The following is a 15622-nucleotide window of genomic DNA, read 5'->3' on the forward strand; positions in this document are numbered from 1 at the left end:
GGTAGTAGACAGAGTTGAGGGGGATAGGTTGTGTTGGGAGGGAGTAGGAGGAAGGGAAGTTTGGGGAATATGAGTAGAAGGAGGATGGGTATCGGTAGTAGACGGAGTTGAGGAGGACGGATATCGCTAGTAGACGGAGTTGAGGGGGATAGGCTGTGCTGGGAGGGAGTAGGAGGAAGGGGTGTAGGGGGAATATGAGTAGGAGGATGGATATCGGCAGTCACTTCTTGTGTGGAGGGAGCACGAGTTGTGGAACTTTGTATCTCGAGCATATAGCTTTGAATATCTTCCATAGTTTCTCCAGTGGAGTTGGTTGGAGTCTTGTGACACTGGTGTCTGAGGAATAAAGGCAAAGGTAGGTGAAGGTGAGTGTGCGGTAGGGGAAGAAGGGGGGAGAACGTTTAGCCTGCCTGCTGCGGGTAGTCCGGGCAGCGAGAAGGGACGGTGTTACGGCTGTAGTTGAGATTGGAGTATTTGGATTTAGTGACAAAAGAATTTGACTGGGGAATGTAGAATGTAGAAGTGGAAGTGGGGAAGTAAGTAGGTGTAGGGGAGGGGCAGAGCGAGCGATTAGCATAGGGAGTATGAGAGAAACCTTATCACCGTGCTTTCTGTCTGGCTTCACGTAGAGTGAGGCCATTTTTGTATCTGCGAGTTGCTACCTCAGACTCGAACTTGTAAGTGAGACAGCCTCTATAAACACATGGGGGTCGCCTTAGCACACGTGTGTTTTTGTACAGGGCAGTTTGATCGGTTATGACCGGGTTGGTCATATAGGGGATATCGGTATGTGGAACGGCAGTGTTTGGCAGGATGTCCAAAGCGCCAGCAGTTTTGACATTGACGGAGAGGAGGTCGGTATGGTCGAACAGGGAGGGATTGTCCACCGATGTAGATACGAAAGAGGTCATATGTACGGAAGGTAATTTTGGCAATGTTGGTGGGTTTCTTTCGATGACCTCTAGGAGAAATGGAGTAGCACTGTACTGGTATCACATCAAGGTCTTTAAGGCAGCCGACTAACTATTCTCCACAATCTGTCCAGTCGATATCCATAGGGCAGCTTGCTGGGGAGATAGACACAGTTCCAGTACGAGTATTAAGAGTTGGATGAGGTTCTGCAGGAATGGGGTTGCCAGAGAACATATTTGATAATGCTATAGCTTCAGTTTCAGATGTAACTGTAACGAGATGGAAACGATCAGGTCAGGTACGGAAGGGGACCCTGCCCACAGAGAGATGGAGAATAAGGCTGTAAGGTAGTAACAAGGGATGATGAGGTGATTGGTGAAGGTTGTGGGGGTAGAGCTGATGAAGTTGAAGTTGAGAGAGTAGCTGTCTCGACTTGGGTGGATAATTCACTAATAGACATTGAGTAGTGGATAGTAGTTGTAGTGTTCAGTCATGGTCAAAGGAGAGCCTAAGGTCGGGGAGCGTTTGGATTAGTGTGACTATCTGATGAGGGGGCAAGCCTCATTGCCTCTAATATGGGTATTACATCTTCATTACTGGCCATGGGAAGCCTTGACTATGTTGAGGAAAGACAGTCCACCCCTCAGGGGCCCCGTTGAGGGATAAGGGCTAAACAGCTAAAACAGGGGAATACTGTGCCCATGGTTCCTTCAGGCCTTTCAGGATGGGCTCAAAGTCAGCCTTTCATTCTTTCAACACGGCTCTCACAAGTGGATAGAAGAATGGATTGGAGAAGAAAGGGAAATGAAACGGGGGAAGGGGAAAGACGGTGCAAAATCAGTCGAGGCGAAAGCCGAGGCCTTAGGTAGGGGTGATCCCCAGTACCGAGTCTAAAGTCTGGAGTTTGGGGGGTATTTTGACCATGAGAATCTGGTACGTCCATTTATATATATATACATAAATTTCTCAACATCTAAGGTCATTTGCAGCATATTTAAAATATAGCTATAAGGCTGAGGCTTGGGGGCAAAGCCCCCAGGCAAATTAAGGTCATACAGCACCATAAAATAACAAAAGGGTATAAACAAAACAATTAGGATAAAATATGCAAGATGCCAAAGGTTGTAGAGCACTGTAGGCTAGTATAGTAGTGAAAAGGGTAGAGAGGAAAGAAACGGATTAAGGCAGCCTTTCATTCTATCAAGACACTCACACTTTAGGATGTGGGCAGATGGGGATGAAAAGGAAAAATAAAGATGAAGAAAAGACCATGCAAAATTAGTCAAGGCAAGGGATGAGGTCCTGAGTTGGGGTTTTCCCTGCACTGGCAGTATCCCCTCCTGCTAACAACGGTCATTGGATTAGGGGGTTCTCCATTTCTTCTGTACATGGCAACATGGCTTTGTGCATTTCATGAATGCATCAAAACTTACATAAATGTGGAGCTACATTGTATCATTTCATTATTGACTTATGTCATCTATGCATAGGTCATTATCTTATTTCTGAGGTCTAAATATGGTAATTTATGAAAAATAAAAAGATTCTTTTACGATAGCAGTTTTCAATACTGCATGGCTTATTTTCAACAACTTTGACCACATCAGGTGTATCAAAATTAGGTGTGTACAGTCTTTTTTGTACTATAATTTAGATTTGTTGCTGGATTTCCATAAGACCCTTCTCCCCAGTCTATTTTGGAGTGCATCATTGTCTGTGGTAAAGGTGGAAAGGCATTCTAAAAATGCAAATTTTTGGTTTTCAATTTGTGGTGCACAAGTTCATTTTGATTATGCTAAGGAATTTTGCAACTAGTTCCAGTCTTCTTGAACTCTGTCCTAGAACTGTGGAAATATCTAATATACAAATGTACTGTAAATGCAATCTGATTAGATTTCCTTAATTCATGAGACTATCTTAACACATCTTTATTATCTCTTATTGATTCCAATAACTATAAAACAAGGAAAACATTGAAAAGCCACAAACACTCCCATAAAATGTATTTAATCGAAAAGACCGAAGCCCATGTCGTCATCTGATTCTTCGGACTCTTCCTTCTTCTCTTCTTTCTTTTCTTCGGCCTTAGGAGCATCACCAGCACCGCCAGCAGGAGCAGCACCACTGGCAGCCACTGCGCCACCTCCGCCACCACCCATGGCAGCCAGGTATGCAGAGCCTGAAAAATTTCAAATGTTATACAAACTCAGTACTTACACAGATTAACTACTTTCACAGACTACTTTGGCTAAATCCTATATAAACACTAACAATACCAAAGCAAGAATGTTCATATATAAACAAATAGTTACTATATTACACTTAATTTATCTGATGTTCAGCAACTGGCCAAAAAAATATGCAAAATATTTGAGGGTCATCCAGGCATTAGGGTACAGGTTACCAAGCAAGTCATCCATTACTTGGCATTGGTAACCTCTGTAATGTTTGCCCTTCGATTTGACACATGGGCCACAGAGCCTAATATCTCCCTCCAGGCATTTAATCTACCACAACTGCGAATGCAGCATACCCTAAAAGGGGTAAACTACTGACGTTGTTGTGGCAACTTTCCATTCAAAATAATATAGTGCATATTTCCATTCCATCCTCGTTTTTAAATGGTTGCTTATTCTCACTACAATATCACCCCCCCCCAAAAAAAAAGCCTGATTTTATGCCTTCCTTACCTTCAGCAATAACTTTCTCGATATTCTTGTTACCAAACTTCTGAATGACAATTTCTAATTGCTTATCATCAGCCTCCACACCAACGCTGGCAAGGATGGCTTTCATGTTGGCAGCATTGGCAGCATTGGTGCCCATGGCTGCAAGGAGGTACGCACAAACGTGACGCATTCTGAAAACACAAGTAGATATTAGTTCAAACCTAATATGGAAAAATGGAACAGTTACTGCCACTTTCACCAATTATAATACTCCATGGGTACTTAAATTTGAAAAAAAGGAAAATCTACAGACAACTCAACCCTCATTTCTCATTGATATCCAGTTACACGAACACTTCCACCAAAACATTTAATCCTCTTTACATTAGTCAATTAAAAGCTTAAATTTGAATCTACAAACAGTTTCATTCTTCTGCTAGCAGAACAAATCTAAAAATCTAAGTTGCAGAATAGAAATCTTGCATTAATAGGATAGATCATGAAGTTTAATTCAACTTTCTGAACCTACCGATATATATTTTGTCCATTGCAACTTGTGTACTAATTCTTAATCTAAAAGTGAATAACAAGCAGTAGAACCTAATTTTTCCTTTGGCTTTACCAATAGAACTCTATTGGTAGAGTATTTAGATGACAAATCCAACAATAGCGTATTTCACAGAAATAATAAATGTCTGCTTTATAACTATGACATCAACAAGAATATTGTGTCAACTCTCAAAAGCAAAGATGATGCAGAATCTTCAGTAAATCTCTAGAACAGAGACACTAAAAACCACACAATCACCCAATTACTCTACCACAAGATTAACACCCCATACTGGCATCAAAGTATGTTGCTGACTTGACTTGTGGTATGTTCAATATATGCTCCATAAATAAATTGTTAATCATACTACTACTAATAGAAAAAATATTTTTTGTTTTTGTAAATACTAAATATAATTTCTGCAACATCCTTACACACAAAACAGATGATCAATCCCATTACAATCTTTAAAATCAATTATTATGAGAAACTTTTCAACTGGCATTCCCCTTCACAACTGTATGTGTTAATATACGCATCAGAAATACATACAAGACATAATCAAAATTACTTTGAATACAAAACTCAAGAAATCAGATTCACTTAGGTTATATTTATAAAATCTCTGAAATGATGTACAATTGACAAAAGTCCACTCCAGAATTTCTAGCACGAAGGTGGAAAACATTTTAAATACAAAATGTCAAAACGTTGATCGATCTAAGATGCCATGACTGGGCTTGCTGGCCAAGGGGAGACCCCCAGGAAACATGGGCTTCACCTTGGTATGATCAGCAAGATAAGAGCCGAAACTCGCATTCACTGATCTATGTGATCTTTTTCCTCTATTTGTGACGTTACAATTGTGTATGCAGATTATTTCTTGTACCAATGACCAACTTTTTCTTCTACAAGAATATCATTCAATCTGCCCTAGCTTAGTGCGTAAATACCATAAAGATTAACCATAAAATACTGCTCTTCAATTACAATGTTACTTAACACTTGAATGAATTTACCCAAGTCTCCAACCCTAAAAATAACCTGGTTTCCCAGATTGCCTGGAATAACAGTAACATTAACCCTGTTGGGGCCAGAGCCCCCCGTCAACCCCCCTTTGGGCAGTTGGGCACACCTAGTCATGGCAACTTGGATTGTTGCATAAAGTTTGTGGTGTAGAGTTGGGAACTTTAGTGTCTGGTGAGTGCATCCATACTGTAAAGCATTACCACATTTATAAAAGTATATTTCAATATCAATGCTAATTTTATTGCAAAGATAAGCAAAAATTGTTACAGCTCCCACTAAGTTTGGGAAGGGTAGTGCAATTATATAAAATGTGCATTGGTCTCCATTTAGTAAAAGTTATCATACTTGCTAGACATACCTACCATAGATCTGGTGTTGTGTGATCAATTAGAAATATTTCATTCAATATATACACTGGCTTTGTGACTGACACTTCCTATGCATGTGGTGTACAGTAAAGGGTTTAACATGTAGAGTGAGAAATCTATGCAATAGCAAACAAAATGTTCAATTTCCCACTAGTACCTTCAGATGCCTTATACCCATTTAATATAGGGAAAGTACATTTTGTACAATGTACGATTTCTGAAGTTATTGTGAATACTTAATCTTGACTCAAGTACATTCAGCATTTGTTACCAAGAGCAACCCTCTTGAGACAATCCCAAAACTAGGTTATCTTGTAAACCCAAAAATCCAAACCTACCTTTCCTACCTTCTATTTATTACCTAGACAGGGGAGTAAGCCCACCCTTTAGTAGCACTGTGCGTCTCTGAGCAGTGATATGCATATATATTTTTGCCATTCTGCAGTAAATTATATAAAACTGTAGCAGCTGTATTGAGTTTCTTAAAAAGACTTTCTTATGCTTTAAAAGATGGTGGTCTCCATTTCCCTTTATCTCTGCAAGTCATTATCGATGACATTAACCCATTGACGGGGGTATATTTTGAAGCCGAAAATAAAAGTTTCCAGGTGGCTATAAAATTGGCGCGTGGGGCTAGCCCGGACTCTGCCCGCAGCCAGCTGCCGAGTTGGAGCTCGAGCCCCGATACAGCATCACACTGGTGTAACACCCAGCAATTTTTTTTTCCGGGTATTTCATATGTAGGACACCCGTCTTTAGTGGGTTAACCACACATTTATAGTGTCATATTTTTAGGCTAGACAGCATACTGCTTGCAACTTTAGTTGGCTTTATGAATATGTACAAAATGCTATTGCAGCATCATTAAAAACAAGATGGCAACAATGCTTCCTTTACATAATGGTAGAAAGACAGCTGGCATGCTCTTACTTCTAGATCAAATGTATGGAAATATATGCAAGACAGCGTTCTTGAATTTCTTTGCTACCGTTTCCATATATCATTTGCCTTGTTAGTGGCAGCTGATTGAAATTTAATCTGTAGTTGGATAAGGTTATTTAAGGTGACAAGACAAAAGCAGGAAACACTGCAACCTTATTGAGCATAGGAAAGTCATAAACAATACAGGTACTACAATATCACCCTTACTGCAAATTGACAAATGTCCGCTTATCATCGCTCAGACAAAGCCCACACACCCTCTCACAGCCAGAGTTGTAAATTTTGCCTTGTTAAGTTTGCATGAAGTGCTAATAAAGGGGGGAGCAGGGAAATTTACCCCCTCTCTAGGGAATAAACAGAAGGTAGGAAATGTTAGCCAGTCTGGAATCGAGGGCCTTTTCACCAAGGAGCTTTGGCAAACAGCTCTTTTGGAACAGATTACCGAGAGCAATGCGCAGATTAGGGAAATGGACACCACCATCTTATGGAGCACAAGAAATAGAGTAAAAAACAACATAGGTACAGCTGTAGCAGCCTTATATTTTCCACAAATTGGCAAAAATATTCACTGCATATCACTCAGACCATGGCCACAACACCCTCACACAGCCAGTGTTATGAAAGACCATTTTCTGTAAGTTGGCACAAAGTGTTAATAAAGGAGGGTACGGGAAGGGGGGGGGGATAGAAGGTAGGAAAAGTTTGTTTCAGTGTTTGGGTTCGCATGATACTATAGTTTTGGGACAGTCTCTAGAGGGCGAGTCTCCCTCGGTAACAAATACCACTTTAAAAATATCTTGCATACATTGAGTACATTTACCCTCGACATCACTGGCATATTTTGGCGTAAGGATATTCAATATTTGAAAATTTGGCTTATTATATCACATTTACACATTTATCAGGATTTACAGATTCCATTATGGAAGGTTAGGTTTGGATTTAAGGTTCACATGATACCCTGGCTTAGGGACTTCATCTCTGGAATGTGCTTCGCTCTCGATGACAAATGCAGGCGTTTTGCCCCCTCGGCCCCTTCCAACTGCCCCATTTCCCTTACATTTCCATATGTTGATCAAGCAAACTGCAATTTCACAACCATTATAACATTTCCTTAGAACATAAAAATCTAAAATCGGTGTCTATACGTGCAGCTTTCAGATTCAACCTCGAAATTTACAGAAATTCTAAAAAGCAACAAATGTGATGAGATTCATTCGCATGTTTTAGTGAACATTTCATATATACACATTAACATTTTTTTTCCCTGAAACAAATATACATTAACTTCTTTTTCCCTGAAACAAACATAAGCGGCATAAAATATAAAGTCAACAAGTCACTTGCATAAATACACAAGAAAATACAACTGAAAATGATAAAGTTCCCCAAAAACTATAGCACTAACTACAGATGCGAAGAAATGCGCTTTATTTTCGCCTATTCCCCTAAAATCTCAGATTCCATGTCCTTCCCTATTTCATTCTGATTTAAATCGCCGTAATCGCCCCAAACTAAAAGGGGATTTTCAGCTCGACACCAAAATTCGTCTCCGCTCCCATAGCCAGCGAGAGGCTTTGGCGACACTTTTTTCTTCGCGTATTTTCCCTCCACAGCCAGAACATTTCGGTTCTCTAACCTTACTCGTCCCTTCCTTTAGATATGCTCAATACCGTGTCATAGAAATATTTAGAATATGTGATAGAATAAGGTGTTAAATCTTACTTGAAATCTGTATGCCGACGGCACGTGTAGACTCGTCGTTCACAAATGCTAGAAGGCCGACTCTCGTGTTTACTCTTACGTTGCTTCCGCTTCGGCCAATCAGAACGCGAGTTTTCCGACCGCAAGAGCTACTCGAGTTCTGATTGGATGATTACGTGGGACTGGGTATGAGACGATTTTTAGGACTGTTTTACGGGATCACAAAATGCTTTTTAAAAATTTACGATGCTATATATATATTGATGATTCTTGTTTTAAGATATCTTAGTGATTCATAGCGATTCAAGTATGGTTGTTTTTCATGTACAGGGACCTGCACTTTTAATGTATATTGTATTAACTGTTGAGCAATGTTTAGCCATACATTTTACCGCCAAGTTGTCATCATTTTTGGATTCAAGAAAGAATTTATTCAACTTTGCTCTCGCACTTATTGAAAATCATGTATCTTATTATTCTATGTTCAATTTAGTAACTTGAAAATAAGCTGTGTATGCTTTCTATTTTCTATAATAAAATCCTCAGTAGATAGGATATTTATCAACATTTACAAGGATAGCGTAAAAAAAATAGAAATACTTTTATGCATGTCATATCATTCTATTATTTCTCGTGTTTTAATTCTAAGAGTAATGTAAAAGGAACATAGTGCTCTATTTCCTCAACAAATCACAACTCAGACGTATCCTCATATTCAGAAAGTATATTTTTTAAACCAATCAAAGCATAGATATGTTCTTCAAAGAGGAAATTCTAATTCTGACCAATCACATGAGAGATTTATTCTTAAAGTCAGACAGGCGAACTTCTGACCAATCAACGACTAGGTTTTCAGCGTCGACCAATCAAAACACAGAGTTGTTTACTCACTTTAGATCTGTGTTTGTTTACAACTGTACAATGTCAGAATACAGCAAAGTAAAAATCGGAAAATTGAAGCTCAAAGGGGAGAAGAGGTAAATTACTCATTCATTTGGATGATTGTCAGATGATTCATGTTATAGTTTTTGTAAAACCTTTGTTATATATCAAGTATATATTTAGTTTCGGTATTTATAAGCGTCTGCTAGTTGGGGAGTTTCAGGTTAAAATCTGCAAAACATATTTTAAAGATTTTTTTTTAGTACCTAAAGTATGTTAGGTTTAAGAGTATATAAGGATATGAGTGATTTATTTAACCAGACTCTTATTTTTCATGGAAGATCAATTTTGCTGAATATATTGCTAAAGCCATTTTCAGTATTTATCAAAATGATTCTGAGCCTTTAAAAATGGTTTAGAAGTAAAGCAATTATGTCATTAAGATGAGAATTCAATGTTTGAATGTGCCATTTTTATACCATAGATCAATGTCCATCCTAATTGATCATATTTCATATATGTAACATTCCCGGTTGGAGAATATGTTGTTTTTTGTGAATGTGTCATAGCGAGTAACAGCAGTGTTTGGGCAGCAACCTGCAAACAAAGGACATTTAAGGTGATAATCATCAGATATATGAGGAGTACCGTAATGATATATTGCTGTGAACGCTGTTTGCGCATTGCAAAATTGGGTGTGAGCAAAAAACTCATTACTATTCAAGATCAGTTTCACTGTGAGCATTCGTGTTTTTTTCCGACTTGGGTGACATTATTGGTTGGAATTAAGAGTGACTTGTCTGCAGTTTCAACAGTTGCCACACCTTACAGCAATCTGGCAAACGACTAACAAACATTCTTCATAATTCTTGCAAAGTAGAGTTTGAAGATCTCCTTGGCAAGGAACCAGTCTAAACTCTATCTCGCCTACAACATTTTACCCAAGGCTGCAGAGTTCTCCTGATAACCCTATACCATCCCTGTGGGAGTCAAAACCGACCTGTTAGGAACGGCTTCTATAGTTGATTCCTGCACTATTGAACTGTTTACAAGTGTATTAGGGTGTTTATACTTTTAATCAGTTTATTGGAGATTCCTGCCTTTCCTTTGGCTCCACTTGAGATTTATATAACATAAATCCTAACCTAATTTCTGGAAACAATGGGCATACAGAGTACAAGTGAACTAATCTGCTGTTATGGTATGTTCCAGTGTTTCTTACATAATTCTTCATAGATTATAAAAGATTCCTCAGTTTTCTTGTCTTCTTGTCGTGTTTTCTTATAATCCCTTTTGAATCCCTTTTAGACCAGCAAATTATTCTATTTTCATGTTACACTTTGCATAAGTTTTCACTCTACCTGTGTTATTAAAGAATAGATGGATGAATAGGAAGACAAAAAGTCGGATGGATAGATAGACAGGTAGATAGAGAATAATACATAGATAGATGGATAGATAGATAGAGAATGATACATAGCTCGATGGATAGATAGATAGAAAAAAATCATTTTCTTATCAGTATAATATAATGAAGAAAAAGAGACATGTTCTTTTACTTCTAATAGCATTCATAGCAGAATGTTTGTAATTGATTTTGATAAGAGTTACCCCAAATGGATTTAACTTCAAGCAAAAGATGACCATAATTCTTACCAAGTCTATTATATAAGCAGGGAAAAGGTTTTTTTTGACTGCATAACAAAGCTTTGTTATTATCATATCTTAACTTATAACTTCATTAGAGTTACTCATTTATAGAACAGAAATCTTTTATATCCATGTGAGTCTCTCTTCCTTCAGAAGTCCTAAGGGATTCTGTGTGAATGTCCATGAACAGAGACTTTTTAATTATTATTACCATGTGTGAATGGCTAATCTTCCATTGAGTATACTCCAGTGCAGGAAAACTACCTGGTGATGTTACTATGCAATGACAATCTTATTAATTCTCTGAGTGAGTAATTTTTATTAATGGATTATATTAATTGCAGAAAAATTACAAATCAGACTATATCAGGTATTCATTACAAGTGAGGCAGAATTGCAAACTGCATTCTCTGCATGCTGCTTACAAACATTTATTTAGCATTTCTCAACAGCCGCAAAAAGCACAAGTCCAAGAAAAGAAAAGCAGAGGAAGGTGACGGGGGAAGCAGCAGTACCAGCACTCATGAATCAGACAAGGCCGATCATGGAGGCTGGTGGTCCATCACAGCTCTTCATCAGGTAAAGACTTCGGGTTACTTCAGTATGTTGGATTATGCTTTACGTATCATTGCATTTTGGTTGTTAATGACCTTTATATTTGCCATCTGCCATTTCAGATCATATCATCATTATGTTTATTTTTTATGGTTGTACCATGAAAGACCTTTCATGAGGAACAGAAAAATTTTATCTTTAACATTTTTGTTTGGTACTGCTTCTAAAATTGAATATAACAGTAATTTTCTTTTTTAAAAAACACCTCCTTCATCTTCCAACAGATCAGTGGAAGTGTAGCTGTACAACTTGGTGGCGCTCCAATATACGTAAGAGCTTTAGACAATGGTTTATTCACAGCAGGAGCTCCACATGACCAAGGTAACATTATTTGGAATGTTTATGTGCTAAAATTCCTTCAAAAGATTGTGTCTTATTGTCTGTTATCCTCATAAGAAGACTTTTTTTTACTAGGTTTTTCTTAGGTGTATATTTATATATAGATAAGAAATTAATAAAAATTAAGAAAACTGTTAAACATATCATGAACTTGAATAGAAATTATTTTACATTAAACAAAACCAAACTTACAGGTGATGGACCATCCCCTGAAGAAGTGCTAACAGCAGTACCAGCAGGAGACGACCGAATAGCCTTCAAATCTGGGTACAACAAGTATCTTGGTGTTGATGGCGCTGGACGTGTAGTGGGTCGGGCAGATGCCATTGGGCCACGGGAAATGTGGCAGCCTGTCTTCCAGGTTGGTTTCCTTGTCTGAATGATGTTGCAGTTGGTATAGATGTTCTTGTTCATTATTTTTAGGAGTAAATGAAGAGTTATTTGCAATAGTAGCATTATAAGACCAGATATGTTTTAAGACAGTGTTCCATCAATGTCACTATAGTGCCAAGCCTTATTTAGGCATTAAATTTTCATCTTTCATTATATGGCGATATTGTCATTATGGTTTGTAGAACTCAAATTTACCCACTAGGAAATCTAAGTCTAGTGCTGGCATGCCACAAAGCATTTGAAAGTGGAGCATCAAATTCCAAAAAAATTCCTGACTCCTTAGAAAATGGAGAGATGGTAAGGGACACAAAAGTGTGTGTGTGTGTTTTCCTCTTCTTTTTCTTTTTTGGTGGGGGGGGGGGCAGGTAGTTGAAAGAATCTATTATAAAAGTACAAGTATTTTCCCACAATCCTTTCCTCCCTCTGACAGAGGAAAAAGATTTTTTTTTTTTAATCACAGATTTGAAAAGCTTTGTTCCATTGTTTCCACTCGTATTTCTGTCTATCCTTCAAAAAAACAGCATTGTGGACACTTCAACTCCTGGGGGTTAAACACTGAAAATAACAGTATCAGTATTGATAGCACAAGTAAAAAAGAAAAAAGAAAAAATCCCACTAATTCAAGAAAAGGTGAAATCAAGATGGGGTCACAAGGTCTACTAAACGACTCCTTTGTGGTTAAGCATTTGCAGAGATATTTCACAAAACAATCTTACAGTTAGCACAGCAGGCATTGGGTTAAAATAATTAAGTTAGCATGCAAAAGATTTTACATGTATTTCAGTATTTTTTATGCAGTTAGTGGATATTATGTCATTCCCCGTGGGAGTTGCAAAATCAGCACTTCTCACTTGTTTGATTCTAGAGATCTTGAAGTGTTATTTTCATATAAACTTTTTATTTTGAATCTGAATTCTTTTCAATATAAAATTACTTTTAGTTTTTCCTGTACAGTATAATTGATTACTCCTCATTGCTTGTCCTTTTGGTTTCTGATAATGAGATATGTATTTGTTTTCTACTAATATGCTTCATATGTAAATGGTTAAAATAGAATTAGAAATACCTATAACTTTTAAAAAATGAAATAAAAAAAATGTTTCAGCTTACTTCAACCCTACAAAAACTCTGAATAATCTAAAACATTGATTATATAATTACTATTTGTAAATAGATAGCAACATGAGATTTTTTTCAGAATGAAAAAATCCCATATATATTTTTTTCTCTCTCTAATGACATGAAGGAAATTCCGATGTTGCAGCTGATGATGAAAATTAGATGGATGATTATCTTTCTGCAGGTAGACACACTAATATTCATATGTTATTTTTTTCTTTTTATAGAAATTTTATACCCAGAAAAACTAGCCTTTGTAACGTTACTCCGACTATGCTTCTGATAGAAAGTGCACAGTGGCACCCTGCTTCAAGTGCTGCTTACGGGACATGCCATATTTACATACCTTATGCCACTGGTATAAAGTCATTGCAACACTAAAAGGTTGACCAGAACCATAATATTCCTAATGGTACCATATGGAATGCATACCCTTTGCAAGCACAAGGAAAACCAACAGTGGTGATGATTAGCTAATGTATATCTATGCAGAGAGGACTAAGTAAATGGGGATACTTCTCTTACCAGGTCATAGATATAAAACAGTATTACCTTTCTGAAATACAGCCTGCAATTGGGCTGTAATTGCTTAATGTCAGAGACCATTCTCACACGGATGCCGAATTTTCTTCCTTTGTATATAGTAAGCTAAGTAGATTTGTTTGTACCGTGTTTATCTTTGGCTGATTTAAATGAGGATACAGATAACACATGCTTCATTTAATGGAAAATATAGATAGCTCACATGCTCTTTTAAAAGTTTTTAGTTAGGAAAAAAAAAAATGAAAATTGCCCTACTGTGTGTTACTCTATCAAGCTTCTTTTTTTCCATTATTGTTATGACAGGATGTTTCAGTAAGGAAGGGAAGTAAGCTGTCTTATTATAGTTTTTGCCATAATTTGTGTTCCATTTTTATATCCATAGGGAATAGAACTAGCAGAAAATGTGCTGTCTAAGAACAAATCATATGCCCATCCCTGTTTTTCCAAGAGAATGAGCAATATAATTGCATCTATGTTTGAATGCCAGTAGTAAGCATAGTGGTGTTGGTGCAAGTGATTGAGAACCATCTCTTCCATGTCTGACCTAGATAGCATTACACTAATCTAACCAGCTAACATTGTCCCTCTGCCACTTTACTCATGCTGTATAAATATTCAGTGGTAGCCTAACCAAAATAAGCATATGGCTTATTTTGTATTCTTAAGGGGGAGGAGGGGATTATGGACATATTTCCCCATCAGCTTCATAAATGTCTTCCTTCGCCTCTATCTATGCAAGTTGATATGATAAGAAGTTTGTTCTTTATTTGGTGTATTGCTAATTACCTGATAACAAATGTGGGACACTTTTACTCCTCTGTAATGTATAGCATTGCAAAAAAAAGGTACGTATATCATATGAATGTAATTTTACATCTTCCATTCTTTCAGATTTTCTACCAGATATTTTTGCAGTGTTGCACATGAATAGATTTTGTTCTGCCATTGTTAACTTGAGTAGATTTTTTTCATATAACTAAGAATGTATTTACACAGTAGATAACACTTGTTTTCTTGAGAGGTCAAACTTGTATTAAGCTTGCTTATTAGGATATAAGGTTGGCTACCAAATGTTGCATGATCCCAATTTTTTTTAAATTTATATCTTTCTGTAGACTTTCATAATTTTTCATGGATTTTTTAAGTCTCTAAAACCTGTTTAATATATAACAATTGTACACCTTTACCTCATATGAACAGTCTTCTTTAAAAATTCTTAAGGCATTGGGCCATAGGGTACTTGCACAGTCCACTGTAGTGTTGTCTTGTCAGTTTGACAAATAGTTGGCTTCTTAAGCACATAGGCTAGTCACCAAGGTCAATTACTAGACCTTCCTGACCTTTATTAACATTTCTATTACTTTTATGGACATCACTATTATCAGTGCTAATATAATAAAAATAAAAACTTTCTCTAGAAATATTCAAGCTCAGGTAGGCCTGGTAACTGACTTCTTGATGACTAAACACTTGTAAAGCCATCTAGACATAAACGAAATTGTCAAAACAGAACTCCATGGATGTGGCATGCATACACATCATCCTTCAGTCCATGGGTTTATGTCGAGTTGGGAGGAGAACACAAATGCAAAGGAGAGAGTCATGTGGAAAATTTTGTTCCAAAATCTCTTGAAATTAAGAACCAGATAGAATCTAAGTATGTGATTTTGTGAAAGTTTCGATCCTAAAATACGAAAGAAAATGATACAAGTTGTATTTTTTTCTTCTTCATTTTATTTTTTATCTAAGAAAATAAGGATGAAATCAGGAAGGAATATCACTCAGTTGAATTCTGACAACCAGATAGAATGAAATGGTAGGATAGGCCATTTTTATTGTCATTGTACAGTTGATATGGTACTTCATGCTATATATACAGATTTATGTCCATTCCTGTTTTGATACAG

General features: G+C 37.1%; 2 protein-coding genes across 2 annotated transcripts in view; one reads left to right on the top strand and one right to left on the bottom strand.

Annotated features, from left to right (window-relative positions):
• Positions 1-2898: 2898 nt before the first annotated feature.
• On the bottom strand, positions 2899-8335 carry RpLP2 (ribosomal protein LP2). The gene is made up of 3 exons (XM_027353037.2): positions 8196-8335; positions 3603-3772; positions 2899-3091 (listed from the first exon to the last, which is right to left on the bottom strand). Exons 2-3 carry the CDS (start codon positions 3769-3771, stop codon positions 2919-2921), a joined length of 342 nt encoding a protein of 113 aa, XP_027208838.1. The 5' UTR covers position 3772; positions 8196-8335; the 3' UTR covers positions 2899-2918.
• Positions 8336-8993: 658 nt separating this feature from the next.
• Positions 8994-15622, top strand: part of FRG1 (FSHD region gene 1) — a 7419-nt gene continuing 790 nt past the window's right edge. The window contains exons 1-4 of the mRNA XM_027353009.2: positions 8994-9151; positions 11159-11285; positions 11546-11642; positions 11855-12021. Of these exons, the coding sequence (XP_027208810.2) occupies positions 9096-9151; positions 11159-11285; positions 11546-11642; positions 11855-12021 (447 nt within the window). The 5' untranslated portion in view covers positions 8994-9095. The remainder of the gene's footprint in view (positions 9152-11158; positions 11286-11545; positions 11643-11854; positions 12022-15622) is intronic.

Source organism: Penaeus vannamei, chromosome 13 (genome assembly GCF_042767895.1).
Source record: "Penaeus vannamei isolate JL-2024 chromosome 13, ASM4276789v1, whole genome shotgun sequence".
In the NCBI taxonomy this organism is placed as follows: Eukaryota; Metazoa; Arthropoda; class Malacostraca; order Decapoda; family Penaeidae; genus Penaeus; species Penaeus vannamei.

Bases quoted from the DNA above. Each gene is read 5' to 3' on its own strand.
- RpLP2 (XM_027353037.2), bottom strand. From the start codon at position 3,771: ATGCGTCACGTTTGTGCGTACCTCCTTGCAGCCATGGGCACCAATGCT. The intron at 3,092-3,602 runs GTAAGGAAGGCA...GAAATTTTTCAG, and splicing joins CGAGAAAGTTATTGCTGAAG to GCTCTGCATACCTGGCTGCC.